Genomic DNA, 18,294 nt, shown 5'->3' with positions numbered 1-18,294 from the left:
TTCTGATCTTCATGGATGTCAGGCACACATCAGCACTTACACGCATGCGGGCAAAACACTCATACATATGAAATAGAAAAATCTTTTTAAAAATTTCATGCGTATATGTGTTGCCATATGCTCGTGGGCGCCTGTGGAGATGCCCTGAAGCTGGTGTTACAGGGAGGTGAGTCACCTGACGTGGGTGCTGAGAACATAACCCACATCCTCTGGAAGAGCCACAAGTGCTTTGAACCCCTGAGCCACCTCTCTAGCCCTTGAACCCAACTCTTAGTTTCAGTTCTTACCCTTGACCCTCACAAATAGACTCCAAAGAGAAAGAAAGCACAGCAAGGAAGACACTTACTACCCCAGGCTTCTGCAACCCAGAGGTGAGAGGCCGGGTTTCCTATCACAGGCTCTCCGGGCTGGAAGGAGCCCTTCTTGGACAGAAAAGAACCTAAGGTCTAGAGAAATGCAATTTAAACCCATCTATCTAATGTTGTACAGTGAGACCCTCCCTTTGGTGGCACTTGGTGAGGAAGAAGAGGTTTGGGATGCCGGCAGAATGTCGGAAGATGGTAATGGTTGCTTCCAGGCTTGCAGGCAGTTACTTCATTAAGTGAGGTCCTTTTCCTTTGACCGTTCCCAGTAGCTGCTGCCCTGCCCTGCCCGTCAGCTCCCTGCTTTGACCCAGAACAGATGGGGTTTATACACCTGATCTGCCCGTTCCCAGAAGGGTCCAGCAGTTACCGTACGTGTTTCAAGCTGCCCGAATTGACTGCATTTTGTTCCTGGTTCTCATTGTCAGGTGGAACATGAGACAGTTCAATGGGGTTTGTTTTGTTTTCAGATGAAAGGCTGGGCTTTGTACGTGTCCATTCAGGCATCAGGGTCTCTCCCTATGCTTGCAGATTCCCCACCAGCCTGATGCCTGGGGTCTAATCTGAAGAGACTGCTAGGGTTTGAGGTAGTGGCTCTGGGCTGGGGCACATCCCCTCCCCCCAAACCCTCCCACTGAATGGCTGTGGTCTGAGCAAGTCTCAGATGATAAAATGCAGGCAGTGGCCTTTGGCTATGGGCTCAGGTCCATGTGGGACCAGCTTCTGGGAGTGTTGTGATGGCTAGGAACCACCCTTCTCCCCCAAGTCCATGTGTCTTTTAGAAAGATTAAATGATGAAATTAGAGTACTTTAAAGTTCTCTTCTGGAAGCATGGCATGCCTGTATCCCCAGCTGCTTGAGAAGCTGAAGCAGGGGGTCATGAGTTCTAGGCCAGCCCAGACAATGTACCTAGACCTTGTGTCTAAATAAGGAAATAAAGTCCTCCCAACCTCAGCCATTCTGATGTCCTAATGCCTGCTCCACTGGAGTCACAGATCTGTTTGAGTCACATTATCAGTTACATTGGGAAAGAGACGCCTATTGAAAGCAAAACTATTTTGTAACAAGACTGAAAAAGTCTTGAAGGCAGGGACCCTTATAATAAGCCGTTTGTTTATTTTCTCTCTATTGTCCTGCCTGGCCTGGAATTTACACTGTAGGTCAGGCTGCCTCTGCCTCCTGAGTGCTGGGATCAAAGGCGCCACCACCACCAACCATCTGATCACTTCTTCTTTTAAAGGTTTGTTTATAAATACAGTGCTTTCCCAGCATGCATGCCTGCAGGTCAGAAGAGGGCGCCAGATCTCATTACAGGTGGTTGTGAGCCACCATGGGGTTGCTGGGAATTGAACTCAGGACCTCTGGAAAAATAGCCAGTGCTCTTAACCTGAGTCATCTCTCCAGCACCACTACCACCCCCCCCCCATCACTTCTTAAAAGCAGCAGACTGGCTGGGTTTGGTGGTACTCTTAGGAGGAGACAGAGATCCCCTTCAAGGCCAACCAGCTCTCCATAGAGAGTTCCCGCATACTCTGAACTACCTAGTGAGTCCTGTCTTTCTATCTCTTATTTTGGTTTTTGGTTTTCAGTTTTTGGTGAGTTTTTTGCTTGTTTGGTTTGGTTTTTCGAGACAGAGTTTCTCTGTGTGACATCCCTGGCTGCCCTGGAACTCACTTTGTAGGACAGGCTGGACTTGAACTCACAGAAACCAGCCTGGGAGTAAAGGCGTGCACATTTTGTTTTGTTTTAAATGCATTTTATGTGCATGTTTTTGTCTTCATGTGTATCTGTGTACCATGTGTGCCTAACACTAGTGGAAACGAGCAGAGAGCTTTGGAGCCTCTGGAACTGGAGTTAGAGGTGATTGTGGACCGTCATGTGGGTGCTGGGCCTCACAGGACTTAAGACTACACACTATCACATTTTCCTTGTGTTTCCTGAACTCAAGGTTGCAAGAGAATTGGGATCATTGTTTGCAGGACTCTAAGGGGCTAAAGAGGCCAAGAGAGTTCTGTGCAATGAGGACACTGGGAGGAGGGAGGAAGGGGGCGGGCATTCTGGGTGTATGTATTTGTTCAGATATTATCTAATGGAAAAGGTACATGTGTGTATACATACATACATACATACATACATACCTATATATTTTAACTTGATACCCGTGTGCGTGTATGTGAATGCCGGCTTATGAATGCCACAGTGCAGCATGTGCAGGTCAGAGTGTTGTTTTGAGACAGGGTCTCTTGTTGCTGTGAGCTTGTCTCTGGTTCCCATCTCACCCTGGGAGTTGCAGGATTAAACTCAAACTTAGGTTGTCAGGTGTGCAGGGCAGGTGTTTTTACTCGCTGAGCCATCTCCGTCCCCAGTGGTATAATCTAGAAACAAACCGAGGTCAGGTCCATTCACAGGGGACTTTTCCATATATAGGTGGCTGTCCTGTGAGCCAGGATACCGTTTCAGAAGTCACCCGCTGACCTTTTGAGTTCTACTTTGGTAATTTTATGGGCAGTTAGGTCCAACCTTCCAAGTGGATTTGCTACCAAAATACTGTCCGTCCTGTGCCAGACCTGTGCAAGACCCTGGAGGAAAGGGGGCCAAGAAACAACATTTACCCCTTAAAGCTGGGAGTAAGGGGCTAGGAGAGGCAGAATTGTGCACAGGAAAATATAATTAAAGAACAGATTGTATCAATGAGTGTAGACAAGTGAAACTAGCCATGCTTTTGGAGGCATCAAAAAACAAAATAAAACAAAAACCTGCTTGCTTAAGTGGAGAGATGGAAAAGGTTTCCATGTGAACAATGGGGCAGGAATTCAGAACATCTCTTAACCACTGAGCCATCTCCCAAGCCCTTAGAATATCTCATATCTAGGCTCCCCTTTGTAAAGAGCCATGAGGCTCATTAGTTTCTTTAGGATCACCTTGTAAAAGCCTCCTCCTCCGTCTTGAGCCTTGAGCTTAGTATGCCATGTCGAGTGCCAAGTCCCTGTGTAGTTAAGAATGACCTTGAACTTCTGACCCTCTTGGATCCAATCAAGGTTACGGGCTACCACATCTGTCACCTGGTCCGGTTTATGTGGGGATTGAACCTAGGGCGTTTCGGTGATTGGCAAACACTCTGTCAGCTGAACCAGTATAGCCCTAGCCCTATAAATTCTTTACATAAAAGTTTACCTCTAGTCCTTTAAAGTCAACAATAGCCAACTTTAATCCTGTGTAAATTTTTGTGTCACCTGGTTCCCATCTCTAACATTATCTTCCCAGTTAGTTTATATTTTCCTCAGAGCTCAGTTTGGAAATTACTTCTTCAGGGAATCCTTTTGCCCTCCTGTTTAACCAGTTCTGAATTCCCTACGCCTCCAAGCCACTGCCCCAGTTATAAACACAATCAGGCTGTTTGAGGGCAGTGCTCTAAACACGGGCAGGAGGCGTAGCTGGCATGGAATAAATATGTGCTCAAAGAATGGCCTGAAGAGGATCCATTGAATGTAGCAATCAATAAGCGGCCACTTGGTGAGGCAGTTTCGGAGAAATGACAGGTGGTTGGGGGAGGGAGGAAGTGAGTGCTGAGAGGTGTGGACGGCTTTTTTCATAAATGTGGGAGTGGCTACTGTTTTTCTTAGGAAGGACTTGCTTATTTAAATGACAATGGAAAGGAGCCTGTGTGGGGGAGTGGCAGCTAGGCAATAACTGAAAGAATGTATCTTCATAGAAGTAGGGTAGGGATCTAGAACAGAGGGCCTTGTCAGACAGCCCAGCTTTTCCCCGCAGGCACTGGACAAAAAAGTCTGACCTGGAGCTGAGGTAGCCTGGAGTATGGGTGAGGTGTGAAGGATAGAGACGCAGGGTAGAGAGCGGAAGGACCCGAGACACTTAGGGCGGAGCCTGTATCTATGGGAAGAGGGCCTTAGGGGTCAGTCTGGTTTTAACTGAGCAGAAGCCGACCTAAGTTTTGTACATGTGTGTTTGAGATTTCTCAAGACTGAAGAAAATAGGGCCGGCTCACCATGAAGTGGCAGTAAATGGAAAGCTCTGAGTTTTGGAAACAGACATCGTGCATTCAGAGCCAAGGTGTTGTTGAATTCATCATACCCCCTCTCATTTCCATCCAGGGAACCCATAATGGAAGGACAGAGCTACTGCTAAGTTGTCCTCGGTCCTCCATAAAGGTCCTCTCCTGCCATGCCCACACAGGCAAGCGCACACATCACACACACAATAAATATGGTATATGTAAAGTCCCTCTCACTGGCTTAGTCATAGAGCCTTCGTGAGACCCTGGGTTTGATCCTCAACACACCATCATCTGATTCATCATCTGGCTCAATGTCTAACCTGGCCTGGGCCTCCTAAGCATCTGGTCTGTGGACCTGTACCGGTGACCACACCCCTTTGGGTGTGGTTTCAGTTGGATGAAGTGGAAAGAGAAGAGCTTGATGTGGGGCTTTCTTTGATGCACTTCTTCTGGTGGGTCAGCAGATCCAGTAGGAAGAGCAGGGAAATCCTCCAGTGGGTCTTTGTATTTTTCTGTGTAATTGTTCCCCAATAGACACCACTTATCATTTATCTTGGGTCCAGTGATATAATTACATCCTCACCTTCAGGGCCTACTTTAAATGAGTAAAGTAAAAACCTTTCAATTTGGGGGCTGGAAACATGGCTGCTCTTCTGAAGGACCTGAGTTCAATTCCCCTGCCTGTAACTCCAGTTTCAGTGGATCCAACACCTTCACATAGACATACATGCAGGCAAAACATCAGTGCTCATAAAATATAAATAAATAACTTTTACTTTGTAGTTTTGAAGAAAGACGGTATATGTACTACTATTCTGACACACATGCATGCATGCACACCCAAATGCATATACATTGTACAACATAACATAATAATAATAAAACTATTTTAGTATAATCCTTTAATCTCAGTAGTCAGGAAGCAGATGGAAGAAGATCTGTGAGTTCCAGGCCAGCCAGGGCTGTCTCAAAACAAAACAAAACCCTTCTGCTTGAGGAAGGATTGTTGATGAGCTAAGCTGATAATGGCACAGGCCTGTAACCCTGGCTAATGGTAAAAGTGAGGCAGGTAGATGGGCAAGCCCAAGGCCCAGTTGTGCTACAGAGTGGGTTGAAGACCAGTTTGGGCATTGTAGTAAGATTCTATCCAAAAAGAGAAGCGCTAGCTACACTACAGTGGGGTTGGTGGTGGGGGGCGCACACCTTTAATCCCAGCACCCAGGAGGCAGAGGCAGGCGGATCTGTGTGAGTTCGAGGACAGCCTAGTCTAAGGTTGAGTCCCAGGACAGCTTGGGCTACACAGAGAAACCCTGTCTCAAAAAACCAAAGAGAGAGAGAGAGAAGAGGAATAGTAATATATCAGCAGCAGAGTGTTTGCTTAGTGCGCACAAACAAGGCCTTGGAACAAACCCCAGGACCACAGGAAAAGAAAGGAAAATGAGTGATGGGCATTTAGATGTCCCTACGCTGAGGAAGTAGTGGAGAGGAGTGAGTTTCAAATCCTGACGGCTCATTTAACTCTCCTCTGGGGTACAAAGGAGACAGCCCATACCCTGGCTGCCCCCATAGTACTGAGCAGCCCTGAAGTCCCTGGAGCCTTGCTTTGTCTTCATGGCCCCTGAGCCTGTGGCGGTCTGGAGTTACCCAGACAGAACAAAGCTGCATACACAGTGCACAGGGGAGTCCTGTAACAACCTTGACCCTGTTTCTAGGCTTGAGTTAGGTACCACAGCTTGATTTCAGCTGCCTATCTTGTTTCAAGAAGCTGGCATTTGCCACACCAAGAGTGCTGTGTTTTGTTTAGGTTTCCTCTGTTTTGGAGGATCAAAAACCAGCCTATGCCGATTTTTAACCCACACGGCCCTGCAACATTCTTTCTCCATCTTTGGAAATCTTCTCCAGCTTTTGAGGTTCTGCTCAAGGTTCCAGTTCCTCTACAGAGACTTCAGCCCCTCATTCTAATGAACAGGATTAACACGGTGGAATAGAGTAGAGGTCAGACCCCTTTAAATAGTCAGTGTGCCTCTCATACACGTGCACACACATACATGCGTGCACGCACATACAAGCATGCACTCACATACAAGCGTGCACGCACACAGCCCTCAGCATCAGTTCTTCCTTCCTCTGTTAAAAGAGTGCAAGATTGTCTAAGAATAAAACCCGGTTGGATCTGTGAAAGCAGTCGTAGTTCTTGGCATTGGGTTCTTGGTCTTCTGTCACCAAACCAAGACAGCAGCTCTACCTCTGAAAGGCTCCACCTTGGAAGCAGAAAGTTAAAACACGGGAGGGTATTTCTTTTCCAATGGACTTGCTCTCTAAGCAGCAGAGGCCGTGTGTCCATCCACCTCCATCCTGTGCTCTGTGCAGAGGACCAGTGATGTTGCTGAAATGAACTCCCCAACCAGGTGATAGGCAGTGTGTAAGCCTGAACAGAGAGGTTCTGCGTACTAGCTGGGAACAGTCATGGGAGGGAGGGGGGCCCTTTTCACTTCTACTGATAAAAGCAAAGGTTAAAAACTCTAGGGGGGAAAAATGGTGGATTTTGTTGTTTGTTAGTACACTTGGGTTTTAGGTTTGGGAGTTTTTTTGTTTGTTTGGTTGGTTGGTTTGGTTTTTGTTTTTTTTTTTTTTTTTTACAGTTATTTGTGTGTGGAGAGGGCTCCTATGCCACGGTGCCCTGAACGGAGTGTGAAGGCCAGAGGGCAACTTAAGGGAGTCAGTTCTCTCCTTCTACCATGAGGGTCACAGGGGTCAAACTCAGCTCACCCACTTGACGGCAAGTGTCTTACCCAGTGTGCTCTTGCCAGCCCTAGGTTAGTAGTTTTGTTGTTGTTGAGACGTGGTCTTACTGTGCAGCCCAGAATGGCCTCCCTGACTCACTAGTCCTGCTCGCCCTGAAATTATAGACATGTACTATAACGCTTGCCTAAAAGGCTGGTTTTATATTAGTTAAAAAGAACAGGCCAGATGTGGCGGCGCACACCTTTAACCCCAGCACTCAGGAGGTAGAGGCGGGCAGATCTCTGTGCGTTTGAGGCTAGCCTGGTCTACAGCGTGAGTTCTAAGTCAGCCAAGGCTATGGAGAAACCCTGTCTTGAAAGGGGGGAAAGGAGAGAAAGAAGCAGTCATTTAGGTCACAGTTTCATGTACTGTGTGTGCATGTTTTCAGGAAAGGGCGCTGCCCACATGGGAAGACGGGCAGCTCACTTGGCTTTTATTCTGACATAGGTTCCGTGTCTTTTCCCCATTGGCTGGGGAATGAATTGCAGCAGAGGACAGCCAGGACGGAGCTGGCCCCTGAAGTCACTTAGTTCCAAGAATGCAGCAGGGTCTCAATACAAACAATGGTTTCACCAGATGGGGGAACTGAAACTTATGTATAAAGGTTTGACGAGGTGGAAGAGACAAAAAGATTTGAATTCCTTGTCATAAAAGCTTTACAGTATTTGATAGAAAAGAGTAATACTAATATTTAGTACACACACTGACATGTGTGACCGAGGACGACTAGCAGGAGTTGGGTCCCAGGTCATCCGGCAAGTGCCATTTACCTGCTGAGCCACCTCACCGCACAATCAGAACCATTTTTTTTAAAGCTTTGTTTATTTAATGTACTTTGGGGTTCTGCCTGCATGTATATCGGTATGAGGATGTCACATTCCCTGGAACAGTTATAAACTGCCATGTGGGTTGTGGGCATTGAACCCAGATCCTTTGGAAGAGTGGCCAGTGCTCCTAAAAGCTTGAGCCACCTCTCCAGCCCCAGAACCTTTTTTTTTTTTTTTTTTTTTTACTTGAGATTACTTTTGAAGCCAGAAATCCCCTTCCCTAGAGTGATGGTGGGCCGAGGCCGGCCAGGTGTTTATCAGACTGAACAGGAAGGACCAGGGCCTAATCCCTTCCGTGGGAGCTTCTGTTAACTCGGCCCTATTCCAAATGGCTGAAATTCTGTGCCTTGGCTTCCCGCTCCTCAGGGACTGACCGTCTTGGTTTGTGTTCAGGTGAAGAAGCCTGGAGGTGCCGGGGCTGCGGGGGCTACGTTCCTCTGAGCCAGAGACTGTACAGGACGACCAGTGAAGCCTGGCACAGCTCCTGCTTCCGGTGAGTGCGTCGCTCTCCTGTCCTTACCATTTACTGTGGCCCCTGCACTGTTTTTAGGTTCTAAAGAGCACAAGCAGATAACTTGAATCTCGGTGGGCTTCAGGGGCAGGGAGAGGAACTCGCCTAGGAAGAACCCCCCTCCCCCAGGCCGGGTTAAAGGGCAGGGACCACAGATGAGTCACCTGCAGCTGGAGGGAGAGGTGAGCGTGCTATTACAGGGTTTCTCCAACCCCTCACGTTGGGGTGTGGGAATAGGCCAGAAACAATGACTGTCCTCCAGGCCACACACAGGTTATGAAGGTGCCTCGTGGCGTTTCATGGTGGCTGGAAGTGTCGCCTCTTCCCCCACAGGTGCCTCCCTTGGCCCTCCTTTTTTTTTTTTAAATAATTTTTTTTTTCCATGCAGTCATGTTTTGTCTGTGTGAAGATGTCAGACCCCCTGAAACTGGAGTTACAGACAGGTGTGAGCTGCCATGTGAGTGCTGGGAATTGAACCTGGGTCCTCTGGAAGAGCAGCCACTGCTCTTAACCTCTGAGCAGCTCTCCAGCCCCAGTGACCCTCCTTTTCATGACTGATTTATCATCACTTCCGGATTATTGTTGAGAAGCCGCTCAGTTTCTTAAAATGACAGTACCAGGGCAGGTGAGAAGGCACTTGCCACCAAACATGGCTGTCTGGGTTCCGCCCTTGGGCCCTTGTGGTGGAAGGAGAGAGCCAACTCTGTCCTCTGACTTCTCATACAGGTCATGGCTTGTGTACCTGCACATACACACATACACAACAAACAAACAAACAAATAAAGCCACATTTATTCCTGCTTTCTGGGGCTCAGTTACCTGGAAATAGAGATGTTCCCAGTGTGCAGTAGGCACCCACTGAGCACTGGTCTCCTGTCAGGGTGAGGAACTGTCTTTACAAACAACAGTTCTAGCCCACAGTCATTCTGAATTAGTGGACTGAGGTACTATCCCCTCTGGAGGCGGGGTGGGAATGTGTCTCCCCTAGGCTCATGTCCTGAGAATGAGATAGACATACACAGAGACCTCATCCTATGGATTACGACTCCCACACAGCTCTCTGTGCAAAGCTGGTGTCAAATAATCTAGTGAACCTTTAAGCCCTTGCCTCTCTCCACTCTCCCAAGTTCAAGGTGGGGGTTTGCCTGGAGAGATTTGGCCGCTGAAAGAGCTGGAGAGGGACCATCGTTTTCCTGCCCGTTTAGCTCCAACCCAGACTTCTTATTTTGTTTGTGGTTCTGATTACCTTGACTCCTACTCCTCACTCTACTCCTGGGGAAGTGGATTCTGCTTTTTCTGGGCTGTTTTATATGTTAGAAGCAGTGATCAGCAGAGCCTTAAGGGACTTGTAGGAAAAGCCCTTCATTTTATAGCTGAGGCCCAGCCTTGCTTTGTTGACACAATTACACCTGTCCCTGCTTACATTCCTATCCTCATTTATGGTCAGACCAGCAGAGCATGATCGAACATGCTAGCCTTTATTTGCTTGCCTTCCTTCCTTCCTTCCTTCCTTCCTTCCTTCCTTCCTTCCTTCCTTCCTTCAGGTGGGGATTGAGACAGGGTTTCTCTGTGTAGCCTTGGCTGTTCTAGAACTCGCCCTATAGACCAGGCTGGCTTCTGACTAAAGGTATATGCCACCACACCTAGCTAGTCCTTGTTACTTCAGATGACTGGAAGAGACCACCTGCTACATCTGTAGGCCCTTCACACTGAAGATTAAAAGACTGCTCAGGGTCACTCAGGCCAAGGATGACAAGAGCTGGCCTTCAGACTGAGGTCCTGAGCCCTTTGCAGTTTTGAGCAGATGTTTGCTTGTGAGGGTGTGAGGAGAAATATATGGGCGGGGAGGCATGCCTGTCATTCCAGCTCTCAGAAAATTAAGGTGGAGGATTCTGAGTTTGAGGCAAGCCTGGGCTATACCAACAGCCTGCCTGAAAAAGACGAAAGGTAAATCCTGTTAGCACATAGTTGACCACATAAGGCTGCAAGCTATGGAGTGGGGTGGTCACATTCTCAGTCAGAGGCTTTCAAGGTGTCATGTTGTTTAAGGTGACTTCCCTGACCTTTAGAGAACAAGGAAAAGAACATTCCTGACCTCACAGGCCCATTGGGGGTAATCAATGAAGTGTGATACCTAAAGTACTTGGTAGATAATTGGCCCATAAAAAACATGTCACTTTCTGTTATGTGCAATACACTCACTTCTCTGCACATCCGTTGGTCCTCTGTCGTAGAGTTTCTGGAGAGGGCATCTTTGAACTGCCGTGGTGCAAAGATCGGGAGTGGGGGTGGGGTGGTAAAACACCTGCTTCTGTTGGCCACTGCTTTGCCTTGAAGTCGCTCTGTAACCGGTTCTCCTGGAGAACATCTCTCACCTCACACACTTTCTCACGGTAGAAATGGGATGACATGATGACCTCCCACAGAGAGCTCAAGGATGGGAAGGACAGTTTGCTTGACCTCAGAGGCAACCTGGGCTAAGGGGAATGTGGGGCTAAGGGGCCTGAACAGTCCTTTATGATCTTTCTACCCAGCTCACCTGCAGCTCTGGTGGAGTTTAGACTATGTGGTGTGGGCCCGCTGGGGCAGGACCTTCCCTCTGTGCTTTTCAGAGTTCATTCTTCATGGCTTCCTTCTAGCCCTACTCTTCCCAGCTGGCCCATGGTTAAAGAAAATGAAGGGACATGTGTCCCGTGTCCTGCGGCACGCCCCCCCCTCCCCCACACACTGGGTGAGGTTAGATTGAATGAACAGGTTGTTGGGATTGGTCCAACCTCCCCTCCCTCACTGGGTTCCACCTTGATCCGGAGTGACATCTGTAGTCCCACCTCCAAGAGCCTTCCCCTAGGTTCTCAGGTACCCAGGACATCTTAAGGCTGAAACCTGGGCCTGTTCAGAGAAGTGCAGCTGGCAGGCCTCCCGGAAGTTGCTCAGGGCACTGGGCACTTGGCCAGGATTCTTCTGATCTGCCTGACCGTGGTTGACCGGCCTCTGTTCCTTTTCCCTGCCTTCCCATCAGCCCCATTTAAACTGTGAGTGCCTCTGGCCTGCTTTCCTTTGCAGAATGCCATTGAGCCTAAATCTGGAGCTGTTCTCTCTAAAGCTCCTGGCCTGAGCGCCTCCTGGGGCCAAGAGAGGAACCAGAGCTCATGTTCGCAGCTGAAGTTAGCACGTGGAATTAATGAATGGTGACCTGGCTGTCTTGTTTATCTCCCCCTCTTTTTAAGACAGTCTCGTATCCCAGGTTGGTTTTGAACTTGTTGTATTGTGTAGCTAGGATAATATTGAACTTCTGATGCTTTTTGCCCCCTCCTGAGGGCTGCGACTACAGGAATGTATCACCATGCCTGGTTTATGCTGTGCTGATTGAGCCATGCAGGAATTGTACCAGCTGAGCCAAATCTCTAGCCCTTTTTTTGAGAGTTTTGCAGTGTTAACTCAGGCTGGCCTCGAAATCCTTCCTGTCCCAGTGTCTTTAGCTTTGCCTGCCCTAACCACCTCTTGGTGATTTTGTGGTTGTTGCATTGTTGGGGATTTGAACCCATGGCCTCATCTACTGAGCACGGTGTTCTACCACTGAGCTACAACTCTGGCCCTTTTAGAATTTTGTCTTGACACCAAGTTGACCAGGCTAGTCATTAAGCATCTTGAGCTGGCCTCAAATTTGAGAGTTTGCTGCCTAAGCCCTCTGGAGTTCTGGGAATGCATCACCACAAGCTAGCTCTCAGTTTTCTGGTGACCCACTCCCATCGAAGGCTTTCAGCCTTTTGAGCAGGGTCCCCGGAGGAGGAGCTGCCCTGTTATTCTTTCATGGCCCTCAACAGAATTGCTGTTGTTTGATCTGGTTTTTAGCCGCATTAACTAAAAGAATCCACCACTCCCAGGGCCCTGGAAAGTGTCCAGCCTCCTTTCTCAGGATGACAAGCACAGACTGAACTGTGTCTTGTAAGAAGCCTGTGCTCTGGGAAGGGGCTAAGGCCACTGGAGGCCATGGCCATCTCATCAGGCGCACGCTGTTTTTGCTCAGCTTATGACCCTAGGAAGCTAGTGAGGGAATGGCATACAGATAATCCGAAACTGTAGTGAAACAGATCGCCTGGCAGCAGCTACTGTCTGAAGTGCCAAGCCATATTAATTGCCCTATCTACTACATCTAGGTGTGGTATCCTACTTACAGCTCTAGGAACCACAAAGTAACACTCCATGCCAGACACTGGCGGGTATTTTACAAGCATTGTCTTATTTAATCTTGGAGATAACTCAGTAAATGAATTACTTGCCTTATTTAAAAAAAATAGACAGTTCAGGGTGTTCATATGAACCTATAATTTCAGCACCCGAGAGGCTGCCTCAGAGGGCAGCCAGACTATACAATAAACGACCTTGTCTTAAAAGCAAAAGGCAGGACCAAGCCAGATATGGCGCCTGCTGCTTGCAATCTGAGCAGAGAGGCAGCAGGATCGTGAATTCAATACTAGCAAGTTAGAACCTGTCTCAAAATAAACAAATTAACAGATGTAAATAGCAATAAAGGTAGAGAAATGAGAGTTACCTACTAAAGTCTCCAAGCCAGTTAGATGCCCATCCAGGATCTGAACCCAGACTTCTGCTGTTGTGAGTCTTGGCATTGCTGAATTATGGGTATGTCATTTAACCCTCATTTCTGCGTCTGTAATGCGGGCCGTGCACTGCTTGTGTCAGATAACCTTGAAGATGTCTTGCCCTCACAAATGCAAGACAGCATGCAGCTAACTTTTTTTGCCACGGGCTTCTGGATTGGCAGATTGTATAGCAACTGCGCCCTCTGCTGTTTACTGCTGGTGCTGGCATCTCAGGAAAGCTTGTTTATCCAGTTTATCTCTGAGGAAACAATGAGCAGGCATGTCCCCGAAGCTGGCTGTTGGGCAATAGCTGGAGCCTGCATGATAGAAAGGAAGTAAGGACAGACACCTGGGCCTTCCTCTTCCCCCTTGAGACTCTGGGATGTGGCAGTATATGCCGTCATCCTGCACTGCTCTTTATGAAGTGACGGGGCCTGTTGCCACTGTCCAGACTGAAGTGAAGAGGGACAGGGGCTTGACATTTGTAGACACTGTACCAAGAGCCTTCTCATCCGATACAACACTCATGGCCACCTCTGCTTTGCACAAAAGCAGAAAGGCCTGGAAGGAAAACGTTTGCCTAAGGTCATGTAGGCCTCTGTGCGTGCATGCGTCCGGCTGCTGGGATTATCAGTCTAAACCATCACGCCAGCATTGTCACTTTTGGCTTCTTGGCTTCCATGACATTCCACAAGCTCCTGTTTTTCCACAACCTCTTTGGTCATTGCAGTTTCCTTTCCCTCCCAGGCCTGTGGTGGGACTCCTGTAGATGTACTCCTGTCCCCAAGTATCCTCACAAACACCTGACTTCCGCTGTTCAACACACACACACACCCTGATCAGGTCCTCCTGCTCCAGCCCCTCTACGGAGCTCTTGTAGCCCAGCACGTCAAACTCTGTCTTCAAGCAATCATTGTGCCTCAGCCGCCTAAGTAGGTGGGACTTACAGGCAGACACCGCTGTGGCCCATTTTGATATGTCCATTCAGACGTCTTCCAGATGCCTTAGACTCAGCTGGGATTAAATTTAACATAGTGTCCCTTAAACTGGCCACACTCCATTACCTGCCTAAGTCACAAATGGAGAGCCCTTGATACCTCTACTTCCTCATTCTTCATGACCCAGCCTGCCGGGTTTTTTGTCTTCTTTTGGGGTGGGGAGGATGGGGTGTTAACTTTCCCCCTTCCTTCCTTCCTTCCTTCCTTCCTTCCTTCCTTCCTTCCTTCCTTTCTTTCTTCTTCCTTCCTTCCTTCCTTTTTGAAACAGGGTTTCTCTGTGAAACAGTGCTGGCTGTCCTGGAACTCACTCTGTAGACCAGGCTGGCCTCAGCTTGCCTGCCTTCCTTCCTTCCTTCCTTCCTTTCTTTCTTTTTTAGATTTAGTTTTGAGACTCGCTTTCACTATGTAGCTCTGCCTGTCCTGGAACTCACTCTGTAGACCAGATTGGCCCTGCCTCCCTCGTGCTGGCATTAAGGGTGTCTGCCACCATACCCTTTTATTTGTGTGTGTGTGTGTGTGTGTGTGTGTGTTACTGCATGAGTGGCTATGGCCTCAGAGGCCAGAAGAGAGTTGGAGTTAAAGGTCCTTGTGAGACACTTGCTGTGTCTGGGAGCTGAACTTGGGGCCTCTGGAAAAGCTGGCAATGCTCCTGAGTCATCTCTAACCCAAGCCTCTCGGTTTTACCTTTAGCTTATGTTTTGTATGAATGTGTCCACTTTGTTCTGTTTCTCATTCTTCCTGCCACCCCAAGCTATCAGTGTCCCCTCCCACGTCCCAAACCACTCACTCTCTCTAGAGCAGCTAGAGTGTGTGACACACAGAATAGCGAGGGGGAAATGCCTTAACAGTTAGGAGCATAGACTGCTCTTGCACAGGACCTGAGTTCGATTTCCAGCACCCATGACAAAGAGCTCCCAGTTGCCTGCAACTCTGGTCCCTGGGGATCTGACTTCTGTGTCCTCCTCAGGCACTTTATTCACAGGCACATAGCCACGCACATAATTAAAAGTAAAAACAGCCAGGCAGTGGTGGTGCACGCCTTTAATCCCAGCACTCAGGAGGCAGAGGCAGGTGGATCTCTGTGAGTTTGAGGCCAGCCCCAGACTGAGAAAGTTCCAGGACAGCCGGAGCTGTTGCACAAAGAAACCAAAAAAAAATCTAGGAACAGGGAAAATGGCTTGGAGGAGGTTAGGAACATTTGCAGAGGCCTCAGGCAGTACATATACATTCATTCAGGTACAACTCTCATGTAAACACATAAAACTAAATAAGTAAATAAAAATTGGGGTTGAGGATGCAGCTCAGAGGCAGAGTGTTTGCCTAGCATGCACAAGGCTCCAGGTTAACTCCCAGTTTTGAAAAAAATCTTTGCACAAAGGGTGCTGCCTTCCACATTGGCCCCCTGCTCTCTGTCTGACAAGACTTGTATTGTCCTGTCCCGTCTCCCGTCCCCCTCCCTCTGTCCCTGTCCCCGCCACTCCCCTCCACCCCTGGCCTGGAATCCCAACTCCTCCTTTTGAATAATTAGCTTCTATTCATAGTTCAGATCTTCCCCTGGATGTGTCAGAGGCCTGTACCCCTCACCCTTGAAGAATACTGCTCAGTTCCCCATCTGATTTCCGAGTTTCCTCTTGGAGTTTTAGATTTGTGCAATCATTTACCCCATGACTTCTCACGGTAAGGGACTTCACAGACTGTTGGGCTTTCTGCCCCTCATTATGTCACCACCCAGGCATCATTGGCATAGGAAACCAAGAGCTGACAGAGGTATGATGCAAGTGTGGCCTTCCCTGCACTTCCGCTTCCCTGCATCCTCCCTGAGTGCTCAGGCTCTAGCTGCAGTTCCCGTAAATGGCAGGGACGAACTGGTCCACACACTGGTTTTGGAGAATTGTCTGTAGGGTCAGGTAAGAAGATCAACCTTTGTCTTCTGCCTTCAAAGGGACTATCCTACAGTGGGGAGCAGTGAAGAGGCCGGAGGGCCAGCTCTCCCCCAGTGCTGAGTTCATTTGTAGGTACAGCCCAGACAGGAGCAAGCCCTGAGTACCTGGGATCCCCAGGAAGAAAGGCAGTGGAGGAAGCATGGGTCCAGCTGCTCTACACTAATTCTGAATTGTTCTAGAACATGGAAACTCTCAGTCCCAATGGTAAGCTACTTCATCGTTCGTTTCCTGCAGCTTTACCATTACCTTTGGGCTGAGGGTGGGGGAGGGTATATATAGCTCAGTGGTAGTATATGTGCCTAGAACGCACAGGGCCCTAAGTTCGGTCCTCAGCACTGCAGAAATAAAATAATTTATCTGTGAAGTGGGGCACTAGCTGAAGATACTTTTGCACATAGAGTGGAAAACGTGGAATACTTGCATGGCGTCTCTTACTTATGTGTCGCTAGTTTGTGATGGGATGGTGAATATGGGGCAGTTCTTTAAGACCTTGAAAATGAAGTTTGTGTCTGTGAGTTAAAGATCAGCAACATGTAGTAAAGGCCAGGCTCCAGGAGCAAATCCGGATTCTGCCATTGATTGGCCGCACACTGGAGATATTTTTTGTGTTTTGTTTTCTCAACTGCTTATTTCTATGCTCCATGCTTGGACTTCAGTTAATTCATTCCTAATTGGAGGTGCTAGCCTGTGCCTTACTTCCTACTGTTACAGCGAGGGTTGCAAAAGTGAAACAATGTGTGTGGTGGCCTTGGAACATGTGTGGCATGGGAAAGGGGCCTTGCACATTGTCCTAGTTTGCTTTCTATTGCTGTAATAAACATCATGACCAAAGCCACTTGGGTAGGAAGGGTTTGTTTCACCTTACACTTCCACAGCACGATTAGTGGGGGCGGGGGGGGGGGGAGAGTCAGGGCTGAAGCTCAGAGGAGCAGAATGGAGCACTGTGTACGGGTTTGCTTTCCAGGGCTTGCTCAGCCTGCTTTCTTTATAACCCAGGACCACCTGCCCAGAGGTGGCACCGCCCACCGCAGATTGGTCCCTCCTACATCAGTCATTAATCAGGGAATGCTCCCGCAGACTTAGCTCAGGCCAGTGTGATGTAAATATTTCATCAGCTTGTGTCAAGTTGATAATAAAAATAAAAGCAAGCCATCCTCAACTAGTGAGTTTGATGCCAGCCTGGGGATTGCCACGCCTTGGATCCTAGAACTCTGATTGGGGGGGTAACAAGGGAATGAAGACATGACAGACACATGCTCAGAAAAGCTGGGGAAGGGCAGACCGGGCTCTCGAGTGTTCATTATATAGGGTTGGACAGAGAGGCCATGCTATTATGCATAACTAAACAAGGAAGTGGGGTTATTATATACAGGTAAACAGGAGGCAGGGTATTATATTCAGCTAAACAAGCAATTAGGGTGATTATATACAGCTGAACGAGAAGGCAGGTTTAGTTACTCTCTGTGGAAGCAGTCTCTGTAGGGTAGGGGAACAGTCTCCAGGCCATAAACATCCAGGTAGAGGAAGCTATGGTGGACATTTGCTGCACACACTGTCAACGTCCATACTCAGAGGGTGGCCTTGCCAGTACCCTGAACCTCTGAGGGGATAGGGGGTAGTGAGGTTTTCCCATGAGTCTGAGGCCTTGTCCTTGAATCACTGTCTCAACTCAACAACATACACCCACTGGGGACATCACACACTTGGCTTATTTCACTGGGCTACATGAAGACCATGTCATAAAAAAACAAAACAAGAAAGCTAATTGTAGTGGCTTAAAAGAAAATGGCCTCCAATGGGAGTGGCACTATTAGGAGATGCGGCTTTGCTGGAGTAGGTGTGGCTTTGGAGGGAATGTGTCATTGTGGAGGTGAGCTTTGAGGTCTCATATGCTCAAGCCACACTTAATGAGTCAGTTCATTTCCTGTTGACTTTGGATCAAGATGTAGACTCTCAGCTCCCCCCCCCCCCCGCCATGTCTCCCGAGTGCCACCATGTCCCCCCAGGATGATAATGGACTATACCTCTGACACCGTAAGCCACTAAATGCTTTCCTTTATAACAGTTGCTATGGTCATGGTGTATCTTCACAGCAACAGAAACCATAACTAGACACAAATAAAAGTAAAAATGAATAAATAAGTGGTCAGCAGCAAAACAGAAGTGGAAAGACCGTGAAGCAGATTCATTCATTGCTGTGCCGAAAGTGGCTTGGCCGCCACCAGGCCAGGGCCTTCATTGTAGGCAGGACTA

The 18,294-nt window shown here is 48.3% G+C and overlaps 1 protein-coding gene across 2 annotated transcripts in view; it reads left to right on the top strand.

Moving 5' to 3' along the window:
- The window catches only part of Limk2 (LIM domain kinase 2), a 63,148-nt gene that overhangs the window by 6,689 nt on the left and 38,165 nt on the right, over nt 1-18,294 (top strand). For both annotated transcript variants that reach the window (XR_007835517.1, XM_051200376.1), the window contains exon 2: nt 8,382-8,481. Coding sequence is in view for 1 of the 2 variants with exons in the window: in XM_051200376.1 (XP_051056333.1) it covers nt 8,382-8,481 (100 nt within the window). In the remaining variant the exon portion in view is untranslated. The remainder of the gene's footprint in view (nt 1-8,381; nt 8,482-18,294) is intronic.

Source organism: Phodopus roborovskii, unplaced genomic scaffold (assembly GCF_943737965.1).
Source record: "Phodopus roborovskii unplaced genomic scaffold, PHOROB, whole genome shotgun sequence".
NCBI lineage: Eukaryota > Metazoa > Chordata > Mammalia > Rodentia > Cricetidae > Phodopus > Phodopus roborovskii.
The sequence above is the reverse complement of the archived record's forward strand: the minus strand, read 5'-3'. Positions and strand labels throughout refer to the sequence as shown.